The sequence below is a fragment of the Necator americanus genome, chromosome IV (assembly GCF_031761385.1).
Source record: "Necator americanus strain Aroian chromosome IV, whole genome shotgun sequence".
NCBI lineage: Eukaryota > Metazoa > Nematoda > Chromadorea > Rhabditida > Ancylostomatidae > Necator > Necator americanus.
In genome coordinates, this window is record NC_087374.1 from 27,263,921 (window position 1) to 27,290,108 (window position 26,188).

The window sequence follows — 26,188 nt, forward strand, 5'->3', positions numbered from 1 at the left end:
TAATCCTACAAAACAAGGCGTGATTACAGAAGACGTTAAAAAATTGCGCTCACTATGATATATTTTTCTATGTAAACGGTAAGGACACTCTCCTAATAAGAAAAACAGAAAAAAAATCCTTGAACCAAGTTCCTTTCCCCACATTCTGAACATTATAAAAATTACGCATAAAGGTGGGATTGCTTTTTAACAACTAAGCCTGGACAAAATGTCACCAAGGACTCCAAGTGGGAAGAAGGTGGGGATCTACAGTAGTTAAAAAGATCAACCAACTTTCATTATTCTTCAATGACTTGACCAGCGTTATCCGTGAGCGTGAAGGGTTTTTTTCTGACATCTGTGATCATTTCCTTTATGTAGAGGAAATCTAGCAATCCAAATAAATTTTTTTAGAATCATTAAGAGTCGTTATTTTTTCTTGATTTGCTTAAGCTGTTGGTTGGTTCTGATTCTTTATTAACAGCTAACGTTTCGGCATCACTGCCTTCGTTAGAGCCTGGAAAAAATCGAAGCAATCGACGAATTATCCTATCGAGCGCCTTATCACCTACAGAAAGCATTCAGACGGTACGCAAGCTCAAACAGCGACACATCGGCTAATGTTACCTCACCAAGTGCGCTCACACTTCGACTTCTACAGAAACATCGACGATCGAAGTGTAGATCCTCGTTGGAAAGTAGAGAGGAACAAGGAAAAATAAAGAACCTTTATTTTAACATCCACGCCCAGCTGGAATCCGTCTGCGCTCATTTATTCACTAATTCCACTACTTGTCCACCTACTCCTCCGATCGTTCATTTGACAAAAAGGCATAGATTTCCTTAACAAACCCAATCCATAGAAATTCAGCAGTTAATATTGGAGGAAGGAAGTCCATTGGTCAAATTACGTGGAGAATAATGGTCTTACCTAGGAATATTTTTTACATATTTATCATATTTTATTTTCTATTATCTATTTACTATTATCTATTTGTACCTCGACCACACTCACAACAGATAACTACTATCAAAATTTTACTTTAATACCTCTTTTCATGTGAGAAGAAACATCTGAGGTAATAGTGGTGGTCTCAAGTTCACGGCAATTAATTTTCACCCGTTATGCAATGTTGAAACAGAAAATAGACAAGTAAATCAAAAAAAAATTCCTGGAACTTAAAAAGAACATTCGATGAACGCAAGCGCAAGTGCACTTTTTTTCGAGAGACTTTCTGGCGACGTGATGACAACGACACTCTTCAACATTTCTCAAGTACGCATTTCGAAGACGGGAGCACTCCAGAATGTTCGAAATTTCGCAGGCCGCAAATCCGGGGAAACTCCGAGAACAGTGGACAACTGCGGAAAGCGTTTCCGGGGGTTTTCGTCGTTCGCCAGGACCGACACAGCCGCCGCCCGCTCTCTTTTCGTCGCCGTCGTTCTCAGCTCACCACGCTTTCGTCTTAGAGCTCCGCCTTCAGCGTAGTTTCACCGCTCCGCCCACCCGCAATCAAATCGCTTCACCAAGACCATCGTCACAGTCGTCGTCGTTTTCGTAGTGTCGCGGTCACCGAAGGAGCCAGCTGGACGATTCGCGAATAATCGTCATGGTCTAGGCTGTACCGTATACTGCATTGGTACTGTATTATGCGATTAGCACTATTTCTGGTACTACTCTCTGGCACCTCACAGGCTCTTATATGTCTTACGTGCGTACAGTCCCCGGGGACAACTCAACTGGATAATTTCCGAGTTTCCACTAGGCTACCAGCTCCTACGTGTCGTATGGAGCCGATACGTTGTGATCGTGATCAGGATGTTTGCGTACGAATAAGTATGCATATTGGTAAGTACTGATATTTCTCAGTTGTATTCATAGAAGAAAAATTGCTAGGCACCCAATTTCTACAACAATTCGGAATTTTCAAAACACAAACCAAACGAGTTTTTTCGCGAGAGTTTTATGGAAATTCCCGCAGAAAAGTGGTTTTTGTGAATTATTTGACAAGCGCCACTTCTATTCATATGGTCTCGGTCGATATTCAACCTCTAATTTCTCCTTATAATAGTGAAATATCGATCACATACTACTACAGCAAAATCTGCTTAGTTTTTCAGTGGAAACGACAAAGAGAATTTCCCGAAATTTCCCGCTTAGTCCCCGCAATTTGCGAAAGCGAATTTCTCAAACAGCCCTAACTTCCATTATATAAGTTCCGTAGTCCAAATTTTTCTCTTGGAAATAATTGCTGCAGTTATTTGTAAATATTTTCCCATAACAGAAAAAAATAAGCGAGAGAATTCTTTCAGGCTTCAGACAGACAGTCAATAATTTTTTCTTTGCCATCTCGTAACAGAAAAACTTAAATGAATGAGGAGAATGTTTCGCAAGATGAGAACGTAGATATCTTTGCAGATCAGTCTCCGATTATTGATCCTAGATTTCACATATTCGTCTAAAATCTGCGCGATAAGGGGAAATTCCATTCTTTTCAAAAATTAATTCTTATTTCCAACCTTTATTCGTTTCTACTTTTCCAAGCTTCTTCTACAAATCGGAGGAATGAGTAATTCTCCCCAAAAATATTAGGAACTCCTTTTCGTCGCAGAAAAAAACTTGAGAAAAGCTGTCTCGATGTTTCGACATAGAAAATTGTGCTGCTTAATAAAAAAAAATCAAGAATCTCGCCAAGAAACATTTATTTTTATCCATTATATTTAATTTAATCTTTCGATTTATAAAAGTGCAAACACACGTCATCTCACCGTTTTTGCATTCTCACTCTTCTGGGAATCTCCAGGACTTCTCCAACTGAAAAACCATTTTGTTCATTACTTTATTTTTGGGCATTTTTTCACCGGCCAATCTTACGATGAGCTCTAATTACGATTTCTTCAAATTTTCATGTTAATGCTCCTAGAGATTACTCTGAACCTGAAAACTCACTAAAGAGCTCAGAAATAAAGAACGCGCACTTTTTTCAGAAGGATTATTGCAAGAGAAAAAGAGCATCTTCAGAAAATAAGTGAAAATATTGATCGAGCACAGTCCCTACATAGGACAAGTGTATTTAGAAAGATCTCATGCGACAAACATAACCACGAAATTTACTACAATTTCTATTTGCAGCAATTTTCCACGAAGATATCTAATTTTTTTCTAGTGATAACGTTTCCAGTGCAAAAGGATTTTTTCCTTGTACTTGTAAGGGACTTGACAAATTCGAAAAAAAAATCATGTCGATTCTAGAAAGATTAATTAATCTCTAGGAACAAATTCTTCCACAGAATCACGTGAATTAGACACTTTTCTGTATTTTCTCAGAACTTCATGCAGAAGTTTGTGGAAATTATGTACCCTGCTAACCGTAATTCAAATATATAATACTAACGTGAGAACGTAGTTAGCACACTTCCTTGGAATTTCTGCAGCTTACACAGTTGAATTTTCTCGTTAGTTCTCAACACCGCAATGCAAAGTTCACGATTGGATGGAAGTGACATGAAAACTCGTCCACGAACACTTCCAGCCGGACCGACGTTGGCACTGTAGATGTGCCTTTAGCTATGTCACTGAACATATCGTAAAAAAAATTAGCATTTTTATTGCCTTCAAACGTGACAACAACACAGCAGATGCTGTTTTGTCGGCTTCAATAAGAAATTGATGCTATTGTTGGCTTAGAAGAAAACGAGGAAAAGAAAAACGGGTAAATAACCAGTATGCTCATATCACGAACGACAGGAACGAATCCCGTCATCGCACCATTAGCGCGATCCATGATCTGTCGTCAGTCTAGTCACCGCGGCTGCCGCTCAACACAAGTGCAATGCCGATGCAATGGATCCACTGCATCAGTTTGGCTGAGCGCTAGAATGCTCACAGCCTCTTATTTTGCTCTTGACCGATCCTGAAACCAAAATATATTCAATAACAAACAAATCCTTAAAATGCATAGTTGACCACTATGTAGCTCAAAATAACTAAGCTCTTAAGAAATCCTATAGATATCCCAGTTACTTTTCATGATCTTTTGATTCGACAGTTTAGCCTATATGTGACCAATACGAATTTCAATGATCATCACCAATTATGCGATGATCGCGCTCCACCGCCACCCAAAATCTGACCCAGTTCCTATTTTCGAGTGGCAAATCCTCAGCGACGAAAACAGCTCGTTAAAAAAAAGCGAACTATGAAATAAGTGGAAAATATGCTTGGAAATATGGCATTATGAATTAACAAGCACTGTCTATGGCGAAATTCTGATTCAACATAAATAGTCCTGCATTTGGTCATGCCAACCGAAGCGTGCACGGGAACTTAGTTATGTTCGTTTTTTTGGATCATTTTCCCTGAAAACGTAACTAAAGCGTTGGATCATCCTGTAATTGCGCCTCAATTCCACAAATGTTAGCTCTGACAATTTCGAAAGGCACGGAAAGCGAAGAAAAAGTTGTCGTGTCCCCATTTCTCCACAATGACGGGTATCGTCGAGATTTATAACTGCGGACGAAAAAAAACCCATAATCATCGCCTTCTTCTGGCTGATCAACTAGAAGGAGTTGTCCTGCACGACTGCTTTTCCTAAGCACCAAAAATTCTTAGAAGCCAAATTTTTAGACGAAAAGAACGGCACGCCAATCCAACTCCTCAGTTTTGAGACATTGAACTCAGACATTTCATAACAAAGGTTCTAGAAAATTCTACAAATGACCCTAGATGCAATTCGTTAATTCTGAAAAAAAAAAAAACCTAAAGGAACAATTATAATAAAATGAAGATTTCAATGATCGCGCACCAAAAGAGTGAATTTTTCGAACGCTTAAAATCCCACGAAGCCCGAATGATAATGAAATCTGTTTAAAACTAGTAGATATGAATGGATAATTCCAGAGGAAAAATATCCATAAAGAAAGTCAAAGTCGCTAAGCAGCAAGTTTAAAGCTGGTGGTTAGCGTCCATAAACTGTACAATGGTGCAGAGAAAATTGGTACAATTGCATAATTCTCCCTGAACTCCCAAGAAGAAGTTGGTGTTCGATTCATTTCAGAATAATTGCAATATAAAAATGAGGTAACGCTTTGAGAAAACATTCGGCGCTAAAATTTGTGTGGACCCTCAGTGAAGCGATGCTAAAATATCCAAAACTCTATTAATAGAATCTTCGACATTTTAACGAGACCACTACTGAGATGGGAACTCTGCAGTTTTTGATGTTGTCCATGAAATTTGTGACAAATCACATCATCATAAAACATTGCATTAAAAGTACAGTTATCAGCCTAAAGGCCATCTTTTTATGTTGTTTATCCTCTTGGTTGCTTTCTTCTTGTTATTGTAGTCTTTCTTTTCTTGGAATTGTTGTGAACATTCATTTTTGTTAGCTGTACTTCTTTATATTCCACTTTTCACAGTGCCCTTTTTGGATTTGTGTTTGTGCACAAATTCCAGGCACGAATCTTCCTGTAGTTAACTCCGCAAGTCTAACAAGATCAACGCATTAGGCTCCACACAAACTTATGCAATTATGGAGTACGGACAACTTCTTCAGCGTTCCGCAATGATTGTTGAAGTATCCATCATCCTCTACTTTAGTGAAAACGTATTCTACGAACAAAAAAAAACTATGAAGTCTATCTTTTGAGGAATACGTAAAATCGACGAGCAAACATTCGCCGCAACTTCACAGCGTTAGGAATAATTCATCCCGAAATCATCGACAATGTCTGAAAAACCCGGCGATATTCGCAAATGCCGAGTTGTACTCACCTAAACGACGACGATGACGTCCGCTCATACCCCAGCCAAGTATAATTCAGCGTCGAATCTTCGCCATCTCTTAGATAAACAAGTTTCCGAGCGCCGACAACAATTCCGAAACGAGACATATCCAGATGACATGCAGTGAACTCGTCAAAGCAATGCGCTATATGAAAAATAGCTTTATGGCAGTCATCCTACGTCTTCATCAATTATTTTTTCGCCTCTGATTTAGTGGTATTCGACAGCATTTCACGGATAAAATTGACAAGCAGAAAAAAGCGAAAAGGCACGTAATCGTGCGTTAGGATTGGTTTGAGGAGGGAAAATCGGCGAATGGGATCCAAAAGCGAAGGGTTCGCCGTACATAAATAAAAATCCCATACAATATATCCTAATGCCACGTTTGAGTATCATTCAACTTGCAATATGTCCATACGTGGGCTATTAATCCGTATGATTTCCCAACATCTGGTTTAGCACCAGTCGTGGTGAAACCGCTGTGATGTCCAGCTTTGCTAGTTACCAAACTCAGAGTTACGTGTATTGAGAGCTCTTGAGAAGTATTTGTAATTTCTAGAAGATCTCCATTTGAAAGCACTATTAACGAAGAAACGGCTGCCCGCAGTATTCAGGAATCATTGCCAAATGTAGCGGAAAATGCTTAAAATATCCTACGGAGGAAAAAAACATACAATGACATTTTGACACCCAAAGTCATTCCCGTACCTAACCATCGTACATACTCTTTAGCCTCAAAAATGCTAACAAGCATCATTTATTCGGAATTCACCACATTGGAATTTGCTTCCTACGGAACAATGCTAATCCAGAAGAGAACGTCCTTAAACACTAGCGCATGAAGCATAATTTTGATAGACCAAATGGGCCGACTCTTCCAAAACCCCCTTTCTCCCAGGAAAACTCAAAAAAATCAAAAATATTTCTGAAACAAATTGAATCACTTCTATTCTTTTTTCTTGATTATTCGAATTTCCACCACTTTTTCACCAAATACAGAGGGAAATGTGTACTTTAACCAAGTTTCTCTTCGAGACCACTTAGTTTTGACATTCTCTTCATGTGTGATACTTTGTTTGATACGAAGAAACATAGAGAGGAAAAAAAGAAGACTTGTTATTTTCCGATGAAAAAGAACTGATAAATAACACTCAATAAATGAAACAGGATGATTTTTTTTTTCAATTTATGAACAGTGCACAATGACAGAAATCGAATAATACATAACGTTAGGCCTATACGAATCTCAATTACTTTGCAAAAAAAAAAGTCAAAATGTCGGTACAAATATATGAATCATAGAAATCAAGAAAGTACATAATTTTTTTTCATCACCTACTTCCACATCACATACATTTAATTAATTCCACCGGATCAATAAACCCTTCGAAATTCTCTCACTAACATTTCTTATACCTAGTAATAAGTATTATATCTCAACCACATCTCTACATAGCCAATAAAAAAGTGTTGTCGTACTTTTCTAATATCATCCTATGTAATAACGTGCTTATTGCAGTATTATTACACTTATTACGCTGCTTATTTTATTACTTTTCAGGAGGCGGAGAGTACTGGATGGGTGCTGGTTGCGATCGACGGATCAATTTTCAGCATATGGCTTGTCAAAACGTTCGAACTGTATCGAGGAGTGTACAATTAGGTTGAGGAAATGCGTTTATTATAAAAAATTTATCCCTCTCCATGGCAAAAAAAACCCCTGAAAGGAGATTTATAGAAACGAAGAGAGAACAAAAATTCCACCTTCGCATATTCTCGTCGTTATATCACGCCACCCTCAATCTACGTAACACCTCTCAAATTTCCTCCCATTCAGGCTATGTTCAAGAACGAAACGCTATGCAACGTGTGTGCGTATGTACACGCGATATGTGCAACCAAGCCGTTACTTACGGCTACAATTACACATTCCCAGTCACACTAGTCGCTATTATTTATCTGCTCTTACTACGGTAACATCAATTACTGTAAGTGCAAATGACCATACACACGATCCAATCGTTATCAAAAAGTGATTTTTCGTTTCAGAGTTCAATGAATTCACTGCCACTGATGCAAAATTAGAATGTTTAGTTCTTGGCCCGGTCATCAATCCAATAATCACCTCAGGGTAAGTAATTAGGGTGTAATTAGTGCAAATGTTCTAACTAAATATGTTACCTAATTGAATCGGCTATGTGAGTAGATTTGTTGACGCATTTCCTGTTCCTCTTCGGCAAATATACGTGCCGTATGGCCTAAGGTGACTCGTTTAATATCGGCTCGCTCCAGATCCTCACGTTCTCGCTCCTTTTTCCATGCTTCATGTAACGCTGACTCTTCGATCGATACCGTCTTCAGCACTGACTAAAATTATTACAGTACGTTACAGTAGCCAAGCACAATCGGGGAATCGGTCGAGTACGTAAAACCACCCACCTTATTTCCTTTTCCTCTTGCCATTAATGATACTTTCATCGAAGGTTTCGCATTTTCAACGTTCTTAGATCCACCGGGAGAGTCTTCTGAAAGCCGCAGAGTAGTAGGTCGCTAATTTACTACCAATTTCCAAGAATTTTCAAAAAAAATTGCATCCACGACCTGAGAGGCTGTTCAACACTTCCTTTTATAGCTACATAAATCGCTTACACACATGCCGCTAACGTTGTTCTTTTGAAAAATGTCATTTGCATGCTGTCATGCAGTGACTAGTGCATTCGAAAAAAGTGTTGGAGAGAATTCACAATACAACACAGCTTCGCTTTATGGCGCTGCAGAATTGCGAACTCGAGAGCACTGGAACTCTTGCATTTCTGCCTACTCTTAAGCCACGAGAAAGCAGTTACAAGAGAACTCGTCGGGGTTCGTTTTACCCCCAAGACACTAATCCACTAACAGTAATGCGCCTTTTATAAGTTTTACTAGAAGTACTCGTTGGACACCCGTCGCCTATCCCGAACAAATGTTTTTTCTTCGTGGCTCCTTCGTTAGTCAGAAACATAAAATAGAGAAATAGTCTTGCGTTGTATATACTAGCCGAGTAATTTTCGAGATTTCGGTAAGTCCTCACTACCTCCAAAACAGCTCTAGATTCAAAAAAGAGCACAAAGAAAATTCTTTGGATTGTATAAGCATAGAACAAGTTTCAAAAAAAAAAGCAAAAAAAAAGACATGGAAGGTAGGCTTAAGATTTACTCAAAGGGTTACCCATGATTATTCTTGGCATATCTCTATAACCAGACTTAAGATATCCGAACGTGTATGATATCCGAACGATTTTCTTCAGAAGACTTCGTCTCCAATTGTTCTCCTCATCTTCACATAAAACATAACTTTCAATTGCTTTTTTTACAATTTGAAAAAGTTTTTTTTTTCGGACAAAAACCCTGCTAATATCAAAGTGCAATCAATATCTTAGCAAATATTCCCGAAGACTTTTCTCTAAAACAGAGGAAAAAAGCCACTCTCTTATGCTTGTTTATGCTTGGGTGACTCTATTCATCGCTGCGAAAAAATCTCAACCTCTTCGTAAAACTCTCGCTAATAAACATGGGGAAAATTTCGATTCATTTTTGACACTAAATTCTACTTGTACCCCATCCAAGCGTGTTTATCCAAATTTCAAGAGTTCTTTCAATTCCTTCTATGTATGTATTGTGTAGGAGAAAAAAAAACAACATTTCTATAGCTTTCCGTTGATGCAGTGGACAGCTGATTCATAATTCACACACAAATTCGGGCGGTGTGAAAAGGTTCAGCGCCCTCATCGCGTCGGTCGCCGACAAACTCAATAAGCTGAGTTGAAAAGACGAGAGTCGCGTAGTGCTTACGCGCTTTAATGGAATGTATCTGTAGTAGTACTGCTTTAAGCACTTGAAATTGTTGAAATAATCGAAAGAGAATTTTTCTCTAACATTATTTTATTTGCGTTGGTCATGCGTAAAGGACATTTCTCTCTTTACTCCAGATGCTCACAAATTGTTATGCTATGCTTAGAAATTTACAGAGAGAATTCATTATGCTGTGCATAATGAATCCTCTGTACATTTCAGAACTAGCGAGTTCGAATTCTGAACTAATTCATTAAATTCAAATTTATACACATAGACGCGGGAAATTAATTCTGAGCGAAAATTGTCGCAACTAGAAAAAAGGGTGACTTCATCGCGCCTCAGCCATATATTTAGATGTATTTTGTGCTTCTATTCATTGTATCGATGAAAAATTTAATTTCGCCAAGTTTATTCTCCATGATTTTTTTTTTGCAGAACGAAAAATAATTCAATCTACAACTTGAACCGTTATTTTGTGAAAAAGAAAGATCAGGAAAGAAGGATTTTTTTCAATGTAAAAGAGACAATTAATTAAATATGAACAAACAAAATGTATTGTAGAGGCTAAAATTTGATAACGAATCGGATCACTAACAAGTGACACATTCTAACATTACCGACTAACCATACTGAAAATAATTTAATTTACAAATGGTTGGATTTTTCGCGCTCTAACACGCCATATTTGTAATTCGACTGTGATACAGTGCCGAATCCACAAAAACAGGTGTGATTCAGTTCGCTGAACTACCAACAAAAGAAATTTAGAGAATTTCGCCAATTTATTGATCGCCAGAATGAAATCATGACCAAGTCCGAGTGCGTTACACCACACCACACATGCACCTGCGCGCATATTCATCTCACCTCATCATATCAAGCAGACAGACATATCTCCACCGCTCGCATAACATGTGTTTTACGTGGCGGCAGCTCATTGATACGTAGATGACCGCAAAGACATGTGCTATTAGATACGTGAATAATCGATCGTATGCAGTGATCAGGGAAGTTATATCGATCTTCCCTTTGAAACAATCAATAACCGCTGAACTAATTGAAGCTGACAACAAATCATTTTTGGCTCCTAAATTTATGATATAGCAGTAACTTCCACATTCCACACTTTATTCTTAACTTCATATATGAATTGACTTCGTTTACTTCTACGTTAACGATTGACTATTCTATCTCAGTCAACTCATTCCTGGACAAAGAAAAAAATAGACATTACAGGCTCGAAAATTCCTCAATTAAACATAGAATGATGTACCAAATAAAGCTACATCTACGCACAAAAAAAATCTGTAAAAACGAATTCGATAGGAAGTAGTGAATAGTTCAACCTTTCCTCTACTTATTAACGAAGTACTGGTATGCTTATCGTTAAAATTGGTCCTAATAGCATTCGAATTCCCTGGATAACGAGCTAGAAAACAATGAACAAATTGTTGAATGGATCCGAATGCAAATGATGAAAAAAAACCACCTCATTTCCAAGTAAATTCTAAAGGCTGCCCCGATTATATCGGATCTTGTGCCTAAATCTTATTTTCCTGCTCAATTTCTTCTTCATTTTTACTTTTCTTCAGTTTTTTCTTTTATTTCTTGTTATTTTTTTTGCCAGTTTTTCAGTTTCATTTCATTTTCTTAATGCTCTGTGCGGTTACTGAATTCATATGCAATGTCATAATTGCTAGATTCACCACTGTAATTACTGGCATTATACATTTTTCCGCATAATATACGTATCTTATTTATAACTTCTTTTCCATTTCTGCTTCATTTAATTTAGGGTTGCGAACAGAGTCACATACTTAGCAGACTTTCTAAGAAAATGCTTTCAATTGACATCCCGCATGCACTACGTAGATTTCATTTTACTGCTCCCACATACACAATCCACTTTACTCCCACACTTTTTCGATTTCGCCCCGGACTCGAGAGAAAATTCAATTATTTATTGTTTTTTCCTTGTAAAAACTTGGACATTACCATATTGATTTACTGAGAAAATTAATTTTTGAGGATGTAATCATTGTTTGAGTTCACCTCCCACGCTAGATTTTTATATCTCCATGAGAAAATAAATTTAAAAGAAAACGAAAATAACATTAGCAAATTATTAAATTAATAATGAAAAGAAAATATATTACCACATTTCCTAAGCTAAATTAGATCAAGCTATATTTGTACTTATGACCACAAATAATTGGGTCCTGCAATTAAGTTCGAAGATCCGATAGATACGTAGAAAGTGGCCATGAAACTCATTTTTTTTCCATTTTAATTTCATTTGTTGCCGCTTTTTATTACCATGTATTTTTATTGTTTTTATTTTATTTTTCCTATTATAACAATGAGATCATCTTACCATGAATAATACGGTATTCTATATCACCACTAATTCTTGAAATTAATAAAAACAACGTTTTCTGATCTAAAATATACTCTCGTGCATTTTCTGTAATCCTTTCCCACATTATAGATATACTCTCAGTGCCTCTGTTCCTAAATTCACTTTTCGTTTTTGAAGAAAAACACCACTAGCATCGCACCTCTAGTCGAAAAAACCATATTATTTATGGAATGATCAAATACTTGGCGTGTCGTTAGCTTCAGCACTCCATTCTCCTTCTTTTTTGGAGAGCGGTCATTCCACGGCCTAACCAAATCGCGTACATCCTTTGAAAATACAGCCATTCAGGCAAGCAAAAACTTCCTTATGCGGGGTGCGATCACGATGACGCGATGTCGCTTAAGTCGGGACGCGACGTCGGTCTTTTATCCGATCTCACGCGCTCCTAATATAATCTGCGCGTCAAGTTGCGGAATTCGGCAACCGCTCTAGTTGCTCACAAAACGCTTTCCAGCCAGCTCACCAAAACAGATTTGTCGTTGGAATCGATTTCGAACCGCTGGCGGCACCGTCATGTCCACTGAGGGATTCGCTACGACCGCTTGTTGAGGTGTCATCTGGAAATGAAAACGTCACCATCGAGATCAACTTTGGGCAGCGCATAGAAATAAGAAAATCGGGGCAGAACAAGAAGAAAAGAGGAATGCCATTCATCCATCAGCGTCGGTTCCACGTCAAAGCTCATCGCAGCGCAAAATGCCGACACTGGCACCTCATTAAGCCGAACGTGCCAATAACGGTGATGTGATGAGTGAATAGGAGATAAAGAAAACAAAAAAGAAGAGAGATAGAACAAGAAAGATGGGGAGAACCGATTTTAGCAAATTCAAAGAAGAAACGAGAGGGTGAATCTATAAACTAGTCCAGAAAACATCATTATTTTAACACTTCTAAACTTGATAAACATCAGGGGAATTGGTATACTGTAGAAATCTGATACCACCACACATTATTGAAATGAATTAGGATAGAATAACGGAAAGAATAACATTTCTAACTCTCCAAGGAAGTCAAACAGTTCGCAAAAACCAGTGAAAACGAAAGCAAACAAAAAATCCAGCTCAGTTCAAAAACCAACTTGCAGTTTTTCAAACTCTTAAAATTAATATTAATAATACCATTGAGCGCATTATCATTAAAATAAATTTAGTGCATGTCCACGGCCGAAGGAATTAAATATCTCCAATAAAGTCCTTTAAAAGGCTTATGAAACTTCTTTAATCGTCTTTGCGCAACCGATTCCTTTCGACCTACTGTATTTTCACACTTTTTGTCGGTTTCCTGCAGCTAATTGTTACATCGAATATCGAATATCGCTAAAGTGCTGCCGTCTGTTTTTTTTTTCCTTATACGACCGCGTTTACTGCTGCTGTGATGCCAAAGCGTTGTGTGCTTAATTAATCCATGTACGAGGTCTTGGAAGCTTGAAGAGTCTACAAGCAGCAATTTGAAAAAAAATGGCTCGCAAAAATCTACTTCTTAACTAGGAATCCATTTCAATTCCGTTAAATAGAAACGTCAAACAATTCATAGATTCATAGAAAAAATAAAATAAAAATTTTCTTATGCGCATTTAAAGCCCACCTTAGCCTGTTCGGCAAGCATTCTATCCAATTGTCGCATAAATTCTTCGTCTTCCGGTTGGATCGTCGGTTTCTCCACATGTACACATACTTTCTCGTCTGCATCGTCGTCTGCAATTACGGCCGCTGTCCTCTCACTATCGCTACCGTACTCCCTGAAAACAACTGATCTTCGTCGATCCATGATAACCGACAAAACCGCTCGTTTTTTCGCGCAGAAGTGAATGAACTATTTCATAATAGCTAATTAAATGTAAAATGTAAATTGAATGTAAATGTAAAATGTAAGTTGTAAAAAACCCGTTACTCAAATAATATTATTTATCATTTTATTTTCGAAAAATTCGAAAGAAAAAGAAAAGTTCGAAAAATTCTAAGCTAGGTTTTAGCACTTTTAATTTACATTTCTAGATCACTTTTTTGGAATTACAGGTTTTTCTTCGTTTTCCCGCAGGTTAAGTTCAACCTCCCTGAACTGGGATTTGGCAGCACTACTGTAAGCTAGCAAAAAAAAACTCTTTGCACTCAAACAGCGTGTCTATACCCCTATACTTCTATGAGCGAAAAAAAAAATTAACAATCTCAGGAAAACCAACAAAACAACAAAGAAGATTCAGAAAACTGAATATGGTAGTGCATATCAATATTCTATAAGGAATTCTCTGGAACTAATCTATCTAATGCAAGAATGGTCTTGAAAACGTGAAGAAGAAATGAAACAAAACCTCGACAAACGAAAAATCTAATGTATAGTTCATTTGGATTCAGTCAGCTCTCTGATTAAGGCAAAAATTTCACAGTACATGATTTTCTTGTTTCGAAAACGTTTATTCGAGAAGTCGATTTCATTTCCATCTCACCAACCTTTCTCCCAATCTTCTCTATAAACTACGAGGCAGCGTCCATCTGCATTTAATTCAGCAGTATCTGTGCAATATTGTTTCACGAATAATCTCGCTTTTCTACTATTTTTGTTCGATTCTTTTTAGAAAAAAAGAACACTTTTTTCTCTTCATTTTGCTACTCGCTCCAATGATAATTTAGTGCAAGTTTCTATATGTATATGCAACTATGTCCGTGTACTTTGTAGTCTCTGAAGGATTTTGAAAATAAGATCTGTTCGAGTTACTTTCAGAAAAAAAATTTGGTCGAATGATTATTTCTATTCTTTTCTATTCTTCTTCCTTTATTTTCACTCTCTTTTGTGTCCACCAGTTCTGATCACATCCCTTTCAGGTCCATCCCTCGATCTCTCGCCAAAAGTGCCATATCTCCATCCTTGTGCTCAAACTGTGATCTCGTCAACCTGTGATACATGACAGCTTTCCTGACAATGTGAATTTTTTCCTAGTGAAATCGCTACTTTACTAAGAATAAAATCGTGTACTATTCGCCCGGGGTCGTAATTCACTGGAAGGAAATGTAAAAGTGCAAATCATGTACGCTGCAAGCGCCGACCGGATATATCCGGTGGACACAGAATGCTACTCACGTAATAAGAAACGCAGCCGGGGCGTTCCAAAGCAAACAAATTTGAATTCGACCACCCTTCCTGCACCTTATTGAGTTTCAATTGACAAGACGGGGCCCGAAGCGCAGAGTGAGGGAACGAAGGAGTGAGTGAGAGTGGGAATCCATTACTAACTGCACAGACGCACATCTTGCCTTGTTGGCTCAGTTAACTGAAGGCAGGGCACGAAAACAGCTTCAACAAACGAACGGTAACTACGCTAAACTTTAGCCTCGAGATCTGCTCGCTTTGAGGAAGTCGTAAGGCAAAATTGGCAAACACGCCACCTTCTCACCACACATCACTACGAATTCCAGTGACAATGAGTAATACGAAGCGATGATTTCGTTATGCACATCATTTGCTCGACACGAGGTTCCCGCGAGAATCGTGTCGTGGATGCGCGAATTTCATAAGGTCCAATATGGAAATCGTATTCAACAACATTACGTTGCAGCAATTCCACGTTAACACTTGGTAACGAAGGGGGTAACGGGAAAGTCGAGAAATGCAAATTCCTGGCCCTTAAAGGAGAGACAAGAAGGAGAGTGCATGGGAGCAAGTAAGATCACTTCAGAGTCGTGTCACAACATCAGCATTAGATTACGGCCTGCTTTCGCTCGACAGACGACTTTTCGGCTCCAAAAGCGGGAGAACTCGGCGATTCGTGAGCATCTTTCTTTCACGCTCCAACAAGTGTCCAAGACCTTAGATTCGTCGAATCCACAAAAACCGATAAAAATAAAAGATGACAATGAAGTCATACAAATGCTTCTACTTTAGTATCCTGATTACTTTATTGGAAAATAAGTGATTCCCATCTCTTTAGCAAAGTGAAAATCGCAGAATGACCAAGAAGTAGGGCCTGCGATGAGTCTTTAGCCATATCAGGAAATCTCAAACAGCTGGAAACAGAAAACTGTGCTCAAGGGCCCGGTATGGAGAATTTGATAATCCAGATGTGCAGATTCAAAAGCCCAACAGTATCAGAAAGCAAAACAAACGCTCAAACTTCGGACAATAAATAAGGCAGAGTTTGGTGAAACAGAAGAGGAATTCAGAATTTCGAATCCCAGTTGATTCAGTTGATGACGACACCCAAAGACCATGAGATCCATAGACAAAACCTCAAAATTTATACGAATGAGATTCGCCGTGTTGCCTGTGATGAGATTAATCTGAAGTTTAGCTCTAAAACATCAATTCGTGAGGCTAAAGAGTTCGAATTTGAATAAAGATGACAGACTAAGAATTCTTTAAAAGAGTGTAAAGTTGTAATATCCTACAAGATGAATAACGTATAAAATAGAGAATGGGAATCGGATGTTGTAACCAAAAAAAAAATCAAGAACTAGATTTTATCTTCAACAAAAGTCTAAAGAGAGTTGGTCTTTTTACAAGACAAGAACTGGAAGAAATCACATAGAACAACAAGGACAGAGAACGGAGAAAACAAATATCAATGAGAAACTTCCGCTTCTGAATTGCAGAGTGATCACCAACTAAGGATAAAGAACTAAAGACTGCCTAAAATGCGGTAGCACCTAATACAGTATTTTTTTGGGTAGTCGATACATCAAATAAGAGAATAAATTAGCCCTAAAGGTAAAAAATCATGAAATGCCAGACAAATCCGTTAATTGGAGCATCCGTTGATCCCTTTCTTTCGAAATATCAATAAATCAGTTATTCCACAGAAAAAAAAACAAGCGACTGAGAAGAACCTAGTTCTAACTCATTACTAACGAAAATTAGTTGCCTAAGAAGAACACAATTGTCAAGCCTTCTTGACTGAACTTTAACATCATCCCGAAAATAAATTATCGCCTTATTAAATGTCTTCTCTCAACAAAGTGCAATGATCAACGATTAAATGCACGACCCATTCAAAATCAGATTTGCTTTGGTTTTGCATAGTAATGGTTCGCAGCTCCGTTGAATATTCACGTTTAGTTTCAGCTCCAAACTCAACTCAAAACGAAAAAGACAGAAATCAAACATAAAAAATTAGAAGCTTAGAACTTATGCTTTACTGTCAAGTGTGTAGATTCTTGTGTGAAGATAGCTTCAACAGTAAACCTACAGGGAAATGCTTCTCTAACCTGCAGAAACGATAAGAAAAGCCAGGAGAATGAATGAAACTGAAAAGAACGAAGAAGAGGCTACGAAAAAAAAATAGAGGAGTTACCCAATCAACCCCCACAGATTTTCTGACTGCAACTCGATCATTGCCAATAGAACCTATTGCGAAAATTATTTCAACATTGGTGCAATTGAGAATTCCAGGACTACGCAGAGGTGTACAGTTTGTGCTCATTCAACTTTCAGAAGAAAAAAAGTTGCAATAACTTCGGTTTTTGCGCAATTACTGTTAGCTTCCAGCAACTTTTCAATTTAAATAGACGTATTCAAAAAAAAAACATGCACATTTCTCGATCACGACTCAAGACTTGAGATCTCGTTGATTGAACTTGCTACCCATAGTGAAATTGGGAAAAAGGGAAACAAGAATGGATACATGGAGTCTTTGAGAGTTCTGATCAACGTATATAGTTTTCGAAAGTTTTTAGGGTGTACTCATCCACGGATAAGAATAAACACTTCAATACGAGTTTCACATAAATATTTCCGATACGTATATAGACCAAAAGCATCACTTTGCATACTTGCAAATAACTTCACGAAAAAAAAAACTTATCCTTCTGCTGATTACCTGTCCCAGAGTAGTTCATTCATTGTCGAAGCGTGTAGATCAACCTGGTACAAATACTATGAAGTACTTACTCGTCCTCCTCTGCTATCTGATGCAATCCACGGTCCGGAGCTCTTCTTTCGTCTTCTTCCTCTTCCTCTTCATCGGCACTACCGCTAGCCAGCAAAACCTAAGCAGTAAAGGTTACGCATTCATAAAACGTTAATCAGTCAATGGAGTAGACCGGAATTATCTTTATTTCGCTGTTATGAAAATCTTTTTTCTCATCGCTATGAACAAATAACAAATACTAGGAGATGAGAAGCAAAAAAAAAAAACACAAATAAAACCATTTAATTGATACCGATATATTTCTCATAGACATATCCACAACAACCCTGCTAAGTGTCAATCAAAGGACGCAAGCGAAAAGGAAAAACCAGATAATAACAAGAAAACTTCCAAAACACATTTTTCATGAACTACCTTCTCTTTCAATTGCTGTTCCATCTGTTCTACAGCTTTCTCCGCCTCAGTTAAATCCTTAGGAAGTGGCGCACTCTTGCGTAAATGCCTCATACATTCCCTGTACTCCGCTTCTACATCAGCAGGAAATCTGGAAAAACAATTGTCTCCCAATGACAAAAAGGAATCCAAAAATTTAAAGAAAATTAGAGCTTAAATTAAAAAAGTATCCAGAATATCACTAAAAACCTCGGTGGTTCAACGGTCGCTGAATCTCCTCCTTCATCTATCGCTGCTAATGGTTCACTGGCAGCCGCATTCACTTTCCACTGTTCCCGCTTCATCCAGTAAAACCGATGGAAGTATGTGAGGAAGTAGTCCATTTTTCGTCGAGCACGTCCCGTTTGGAAGAAATCTGCTATGGTATTCAGAAGTTCACATACCATCCTGACACGATAGAACTCCTGCCATGACAATGGATCCGTTTCGGGGAAAGAGATAATTTGATAGAGTACCTGTAAATATGAGTATCGTACTCGCCAAAAACTTTGTATTTTTCAGAAGGAAGAAAATGATAAATACATGAGTTAAATGCATGGACAGAAATATTCCCTGGAAACAAACCCATCCAGGTAGCTGACTTCACAACGCAGTTACAAAGAAATTTTTATAAAAAATTAAAAGCTATTTGATAAACATAGTCAATAGCGTTGAGAATTTGGTTTTGTTCTACCACTCAGTGCACAGAATTTCAATTTTTCTATAACAATTTCTTCCACTCGTCTCATTCAAAAAACATTACCAGAATCTCAGTAACGTACTGGTAAAATACTCGTTTTAAAACTACGAGCTTAAAAGTGCACGTTAGCATTTTACTCATAGTTAGTAGATTACCGTAATCTTGTTTATATGACTTCACATGGTTGGAAATAGGTCAGCATCTTTAGTATGCGCAACTACAATTAAGCCACAATCAAAAATCCCACAAAGTACGATAAAGACCAATCCATCGCTTGCACGACAGAATGAATGCGAAAAAAGCAGAGATATTTAGTGTTGTTTATAGTTGTGGAAAAATAAGTGAACTCTCCATGTTCAGTGATCCGGGGGATAAAAAAGGCAAATTTTGCAAAACTCTACAGTGATGTTTTCTAGTCATAAGAGTGTCATAGTATATAATTCGAAATAAAAATTACTTACAACGTTTCACATAGCCAGCACTCAAAAAAACTAGAAAGATCAAGGACACAGATAGTTTATTCGTATTTAAATCTTGCACCAATAGAAAAAGAAAGAAAGAGTAAAATAGTGAAATGTACTGTTAATGCCGTCAAAAATCGAAAAAAAGAACAACGGTAAGGAACAAGGTCTCTCGAGTTTTAACCAAGACGCTGTGGAGGAAAATGACCTATGGAAAGCAACATACCTTATATATTACCGGGGTGTCGCAAACGCTATAATTGTATAATTCTCCTAAATAGCAGGCAGTTGCAATTGCTTTCTGATTGAATATTCCTGGTACTTCAAGCGATATTCTGAATCCGCCTTCTAAGAATCAGACTCGAAAGCACTCATATAAAGCTGATTTACCTTATCATTTCTTGACAAGCATCTATCACATAAGTTGATATCCAATCATAATGGGTGAGTCCTTGGAGTCCAGCAACAGCACTCGCAAGATGGAGCAGATTCGCATAGGGTAAGAGCCAAGGAGATGTGAGGTATTTAAGGCACCACCCTAGAGAGCAAACGTATTCGAAACCTTTAGTTACGCATTACCCTAGTTGTATAGTAGGTCAAAACCAAATGAAGCGCGGAGTAGTTGCGTAGGGGACTGCGCTCGAAGCAGCGCGGTGCAGAAAACGGTTAGATGGTAGCAGATGGTAACACTGCGACAAAAAAATGATGCTAGAAAGGGTCCTTTCTTGTTTCTAACCCAACGCTCCACCGTTCCGCTTCGAGCGCAGCAGCAAACGCAACTGCACCGCCCTTCATGTCGTTTTGACACTACTATAACTAGAGCATTTATAGCTTCTCATATCAAAAAACAAAACTCGCCAGAAACCGTCACGTCATCCCATGCAAGCCTTCTGATGCATTTGATATTTGCATTGACGTTGTGTTCATCAATGTCAACAACAAGATGTCGAATGAATATCATCAGCGGTGGTTCAGCTTGAGCTCTTCTGGCGGCAGCTGAGTCGGCTGGTGGGATACAGGCGAAGAAAGCATTATCAATCAGCATCTGAAAAGTTGCTTAAAAGTCATCAAAAAAAATGTAAAAAAAAAAGAAAAAGAAGAGAAGAGAACAGCGAGTGCAAGAAAATAACGAGAGAGTAGTGGATGAATGGGAAGGGAATGAAAAATGATAGCAGAGAATAGGAACCAATCTGGTAAAGCGCCAATGCAGATTTAACGAAGAACAAAGATGAAAATGAGGAATGAGATGATAAAGGGAGGGAGCAGAAACATACGAAAAGATGGGAAGAGAGAAAATTAGAACTGTAAAGAGGGATAGGAAAATAGAACAACACATACTTGATCAAACTGAATCAAATGATCTAATTCGATGGCCGTTATACAAGCGAAAAGAAAGAAAAAAACCCACTGTATGTCGCACATCCTTTATTCGCTCTTTCTTCTTCTGTACCACATCCAAGATGATTTTCATCTTGGGATGACTGTCGGTATTCCTAGAACGAAAAAAAAAACTAGAATGAAAAGAACGAGAATACTTAAAAAGAAAGAAATTCAAAGAGCCAAAACGAAACAATAGTACGAAAATGCGCCATCTCTGATCTCTGTTATACCGTCAGATGGTACAACGGCGTTTGGAATTCTTATAGTATAAACGACACGAAACATGGTGCAGTTGCATTTGCCGCTGCACACTAAATGTTCCGCAAGCGACTGCACACCAAGTGGCACTGTGGAGCTAGCGGTTGAATCGGTGGGACTATTGCAAACTGCAGCGATGACTGATACTGGTAACAGTCCCGCTCGATCCTAACCACTGTTCTCCATCGCATCGCTTCGAGCGCAACCGCTTACACAACTACACCGCGCATCATGTCGTTTTGACCCTACTATGCATTCCACAAAAATAAGTGGAAAAAAATCATTTGAAGCAAGATTAGAAAGTTTTAGATAAATACCTGTAGAGATAAAAACCTGCAGTTTCGATCATTGCACACACCATATCGATGGAATGCCCTCGGAAATCATAAACCAATTGACGAAGACACGAAAGCGCTTCGGCACGAGGAATAACACCAAATTTCACCTAAATATGTGATTGTGAAATGAAAAATTAAGCACAGTACTCTTTTTGCGAAAAAGCACAGTACTCTTTGCGAAAACATTTAAGTCACGTAAATTAGCTGTTATAGCAATAACTATGTGTGAAAAGCGTAATATAGCAAAGAAAAAAGGGAACAAATTTGGCCATGGTTGGACAAGAGCAGTAATAATCTTTAAATGATCTATGGTAACGGAATGGGAATTCCTTTTACCTACCAGTTCAGCTATGAACATCACACATTTGATTTTCTCCTCCACTCTGTCTTGGCCGCTTCGCTGGACATACTCCCTACAAAGGCAAAATAAAAGCAAGCAACCCCCAACTCCATCCGTCACTCCTCGTGCGTTCAAGTATGCCAATATTTTCCTTCAACAAATCCCATAGCTCCAGCATTTGGTTCATTGTTTTCGTCATAAGAATACATTCCAACATTGCATTTCTCCATTCTACCAACCTGAACTGTTTTATTAGCATACTCGACAACTCAGTGGTGAGATCTGGCATCACAGGTGAGAGAGAAGCAACAAGGCGCGCGTAGAATGGTAACAGATCCAATCGTGATGAAGGCACTGCGAATAGCACTTTCACAAGTTTCTTCCTATAGCTCTGAAATTTAAGAAAAAAATGAAGAAGGGTATACGAAGCTTCTAAATTATTTTTTACAACTTACTTTCAAGTTAAGATTTGATACAAAGTCAAGAGCACATTGATCTGTCGTATCTCTATTAACGAGATGATCCAAATTCAAAAAGAACTTCTGGAAAAATGACGCTTCAACTTATGCCCGAACAAAATCCAATTAAATCTTGTTAATAAATACCTGGGCTAATTGTTTCATTTCTTCTGAAGTAATCAAAGTTGGATCAGCTACCGCTGACAGCTCTTCGTTAAGTTGAACCGACGAAGAGGGAGAGGGTGGCGTTTTCGGTCGATAAGGTTCTTCCACATTTTCGGATCTGAAAAATAAATAGTTACATCGTCTACGAGGTCATATTCACAAACGAAACGCCGCTGTTACACGGCTACAGCAGAGATATGTAAGAAACTCGTACAATGGTGTCGGTCGTTTAAAAAAAAGAAAAAAATGGAAAAATAACAAGAGAAAGAAAACACGTGTTAACAAGGTACATAGAAACAGTGAACAACACTCAGCATCGATAAATTCTTGTAAAAACCAACAGTGTCAAACAACTTTGCTCTGCTCATATATCAATAATCAAATCAATAATAATCGCGAAAGGATGGTGTTACAAGGTGTGCCTGTTTGTACTACGGTTCGACCGATCTAGCATCTCAGGAAGTCCGTATAATTTATTCTATTGCAAATCTCATCTTCTACTCCACATACAGTCTAATTTATTATCATCATTATCATTATGATTGATTTTTATACTACTTAGTTATCACTGAACGTTTTTCTCAATATTTGTGAATAAAATTATTATAGCTATTTTTCTACTGGTTATAAAGAAGGGATCGTGTTCGCATACCTTGGCTCACAGTTACTGCGGTTACTCAAATGCTGAACCGATTCCCTTCCTCCTCAATCCCAAAAATACGTGAGCAAAACAGACACTCAAGAAAATCCATTGACGTTCATAATATTAGACACTTGACAAAAAATAACCCAATTCTCCGGATTGAAAGTGTCTAGGTACTGGTCAGAACTAAAGACACGTTGAGGTCAATATACAGAGAAAATCAGAAAACGTGGAAATATGGAAATCCAATAGAGATGAAAACCTAGGTGGAGCGGCACTGGTAAGTTACTGCTACCTTATCTACAACAAATACTGTCGCAGATCTTGGCCGTATTTCAGAAAAAAAAGAAAGGACATTACTTGTGATAAAAGTTTTACAATACTTATTCATGCCACCAGACGCTCACGATCATCTCATTAGAGACAAAGAGAGGCCAAGAAAATGTTACTAAAAAAAAGTTTGAATAAAATTACCCTGCTTCCGCTTCCACATCACGATCATCTCCCTCAAGTCCGTCGACGTCAATATCGTCAACAGACGTTTTCAAGTCGTTTTCTTGGATGGTCCTCTCTTCCGATTCCTGCAATGTAAGTGGATAGAAACCTTCATGAATTGAAAAATTAGAAAAAAAAACAAACAAACACTAACTTTGTACAAACTTCTTGGCACGATGTTCCTAATATCAATAAGATTCTCGTAGAATAATCGTGTTTCATCGTCAGGCCACAGCGAAACATGTCCTTCTGCTAGAGCCTTGTCCATCTGTGATGTTAAATATTTTCAATTCTACAATTTTACAAGCACCGACTGGATTTTTCGCGAACCTCCATGGCTGCCGCTTCGTCTTCTTCGTTGTCGCTGGGTTCTTCTTTCAGTTCAACCATCGGCACTCCAAGAGAGTTGCTCAATTCAGTGGCAAGTGTTTTTAAACGCTCAAACTCTGTTTTAGCAGTCTCAAGCTCTGCTTTATCTTCACTTGTTGCATCTCCTAAAGTAAAAAGTGATTACTAAAAGAGACACGAAAAAGACAGAGCAATCTAACAAAAACACACCTCTCGTTCTTTCCTGACGTTTCACTCTTTTCTGCACAACATTCATTGTAGCACAAGCTTTCTCGAGGTGTCGCAACATGCCAATGTGATAATTTGTGAACAAGTCGTGTACAACTTTTCGGTGATCCCCACTAATAGCATCATTTACCGCCAACGCATCTAAAGATCATTTGGAGATTCATCAGAATTCAGTCAGTCACCTTTTTAACGGATTTGCATTAGAAAAGGTGGCTGATGAACTCTGATGAATCTCTTTTTCGCGCCAAACGTTGCTTTGGAGTTGGTGCGAGCAAGAATAAAACAGAATTCTTCAGCGAAAACGAACAATCAGTAAAGGTGACTCAAACTTGAAAATAAACTTAAAGATATCCTCCACTATGATCTCCTTACTGTTGAATACACATTTGTGCTCTACATTACGAATTTTCGTACCTCATTCCAATGTTTATAACAAATGTAACTGTAATTTTCAATGTAACTTGCATAAGAGCAAAGTATGAGCATAATAGTGAAAAAAAGGCAACTAGGAAGGCGAAATGCCGTTCATTTCTGCCCTTTAAGATGAAGCTAATTAGAAAACCTTCCACCGATGAGCACTTTTTTGTTCTAGTGTGTTAGAAATCAAAAAAAAAAAACTTCAATAAATGCTGAAGCGATCGCATTTAGAATAGCAGTGAAGCGACTTCCCGCACCTTGTTCAATAGAAATGGTATCTGAACTCTCAGGTGTAGGAACAATTCCTGCGATTTGCCATCCAACTGGTCGACATAATGAACAAAGCAAACCAACCTGAAACTCATCATGATTACTTCAGGTGAAGAAAAAATGTTAGTGACAGGCATCCAAATCGAATTTAAAAATTAAGAATATTCGAAAACGTGAAGAAAAAGGAGAACTAGAGATTAAAAACAACTCCGACAGTATAAATAACTAACGTTTGAGTGCTCCCCTTTATCTGTTAAACAGATAAACGACAGTGTAGCTCCTAACGTCTGGAGACCTTCTTTTCCAACAACACCGCAAAGAATCAACTCGCAAAGTAATCTGGAATTCAGATATTAGGTTAAACAGAGCCACCTAGACGCTGGTGAGTTTCCGAAAAGAAAAACAGTGTTAAAAGGTTTTACAACTACAGGAGAAAACCTACCGAACATCTATTCGAAGCTTCCCCGGATTCGCGATCTTATCCGTTCGTTTGAGTGGCAAACCTTTTCTGATCTCAGTTAGTAGCAATTCCGGAAATTTTGAGTAACGGGACGCAATCGCGACGCAGAGATCCACGATGGGAATAACATCTGACGGTTTTAGCTTTGTCTCGGCAATGCCGGCGGCCATTTCCTCGACAAATTTCGAGAGATTCAGTCGAGAGAGGTCCTCAATTAGAGATGGAACACTTGGTGCTGACAGCGATTTCAACTTTTTCATGAACGCCGTCGTTTTCTTAAGAGTTGAGTCGAGAGAATGAAGTGCATTTTCGTCTGAAGACTCTGCGCTTGCTAAGGCAGCACGATGACATTCCTAAACTGCAGTGATCAATTGGTCGTTTATGGATTTCCTCAGCATCAAATGCATGACATACAGTGTTTTGAGTTTTGAAGACCCAAAAAAAGTGAGAAAAGCAAACCTGGGCTTGTACTCGTTTATTCGTTTCTTCTACCCATTGTCGGTCGGCCAAACGTGGCCAATCACTCATTTAATCCAACAAAGTAGTAGAGACTTTTCTGGAATTTCAATACAGCACTTCAAATCCTCAATGACTCTACAGCAGAAGCAGGATAAAATCAAAAGGTAAAAAATAGTGAAAAGGCTCGTTGCCATAACTGTACATAGGCAAGGGTTAGGCGGTTTACAGACAACAATATAATACAATTACATTAAGCTCATTGGCACATTTCCCCAAGAAAAGTAAAGTAGTATAAGTACAAAAATTATAACCTCGTTAGTTAAATTATCCACCTATCTAAATAAGAGTTATGAGTCAAACTGCAGAACAAAAACAGGCAGAGTTCTGCGCAAGATTGTTAAAAGTAGTTTCACTTTCTAATGATAATTTTCTAATGATTCACAGGCCAAGAATGAAAAAG

At 38.1% G+C, this 26,188-nt stretch overlaps 2 protein-coding genes across 4 annotated transcripts; one reads left to right on the top strand and one right to left on the bottom strand.

The window, feature by feature from the left end:
- Positions 1 to 1,286: 1,286 nt before the first annotated feature.
- RB195_002874 (uncharacterized protein) lies at positions 1,287 to 1,727 on the top strand (the record flags this gene model as incomplete). The annotated part of the gene is made up of 3 exons (XM_064200323.1): positions 1,287 to 1,464; positions 1,524 to 1,619; positions 1,675 to 1,727. The coding sequence occupies 3 exons, from the start codon at positions 1,287 to 1,289 to the stop codon at positions 1,725 to 1,727; spliced, it is 327 nt and encodes a 108-aa protein (XP_064056204.1).
- Positions 1,728 to 3,862: 2,135 nt separating this feature from the next.
- Positions 3,863 to 25,797, bottom strand: RB195_002875 (uncharacterized protein; the record flags this gene model as incomplete). 3 transcript variants are annotated; one of them, XM_064200325.1, is made up of 26 exons in its annotated part: positions 3,863 to 3,893; positions 7,949 to 7,961; positions 8,014 to 8,134; positions 8,207 to 8,292; positions 12,483 to 12,576; positions 13,604 to 13,757; positions 17,897 to 17,994; positions 18,291 to 18,420; positions 18,519 to 18,784; positions 19,696 to 19,804; positions 19,860 to 20,007; positions 20,328 to 20,514; positions 20,878 to 20,962; positions 21,425 to 21,552; positions 21,786 to 21,858; positions 22,025 to 22,176; positions 22,241 to 22,327; positions 22,391 to 22,526; positions 23,526 to 23,632; positions 23,701 to 23,814; positions 23,877 to 24,040; positions 24,105 to 24,263; positions 24,797 to 24,893; positions 25,040 to 25,148; positions 25,252 to 25,622; positions 25,729 to 25,797. In XM_064200325.1, 26 exons carry the CDS (start codon positions 25,795 to 25,797, stop codon positions 3,863 to 3,865), a joined length of 3,288 nt encoding a protein of 1,095 aa, XP_064056205.1. The 3 variants fall into 3 exon arrangements, with proteins under 3 accessions (XP_064056205.1, XP_064056206.1, XP_013297875.2); XM_013442421.2 differs by lacking the exon at positions 3,863 to 3,893 and having other exon boundaries at positions 7,949 to 8,134; XM_064200324.1 differs by lacking the exons at positions 7,949 to 7,961; positions 8,014 to 8,134; positions 8,207 to 8,292; ... (20 more) ...; positions 25,252 to 25,622; positions 25,729 to 25,797 and adding exons at positions 5,756 to 5,912; positions 6,476 to 6,524.
- Positions 25,798 to 26,188: the final 391 nt, after the last annotated feature.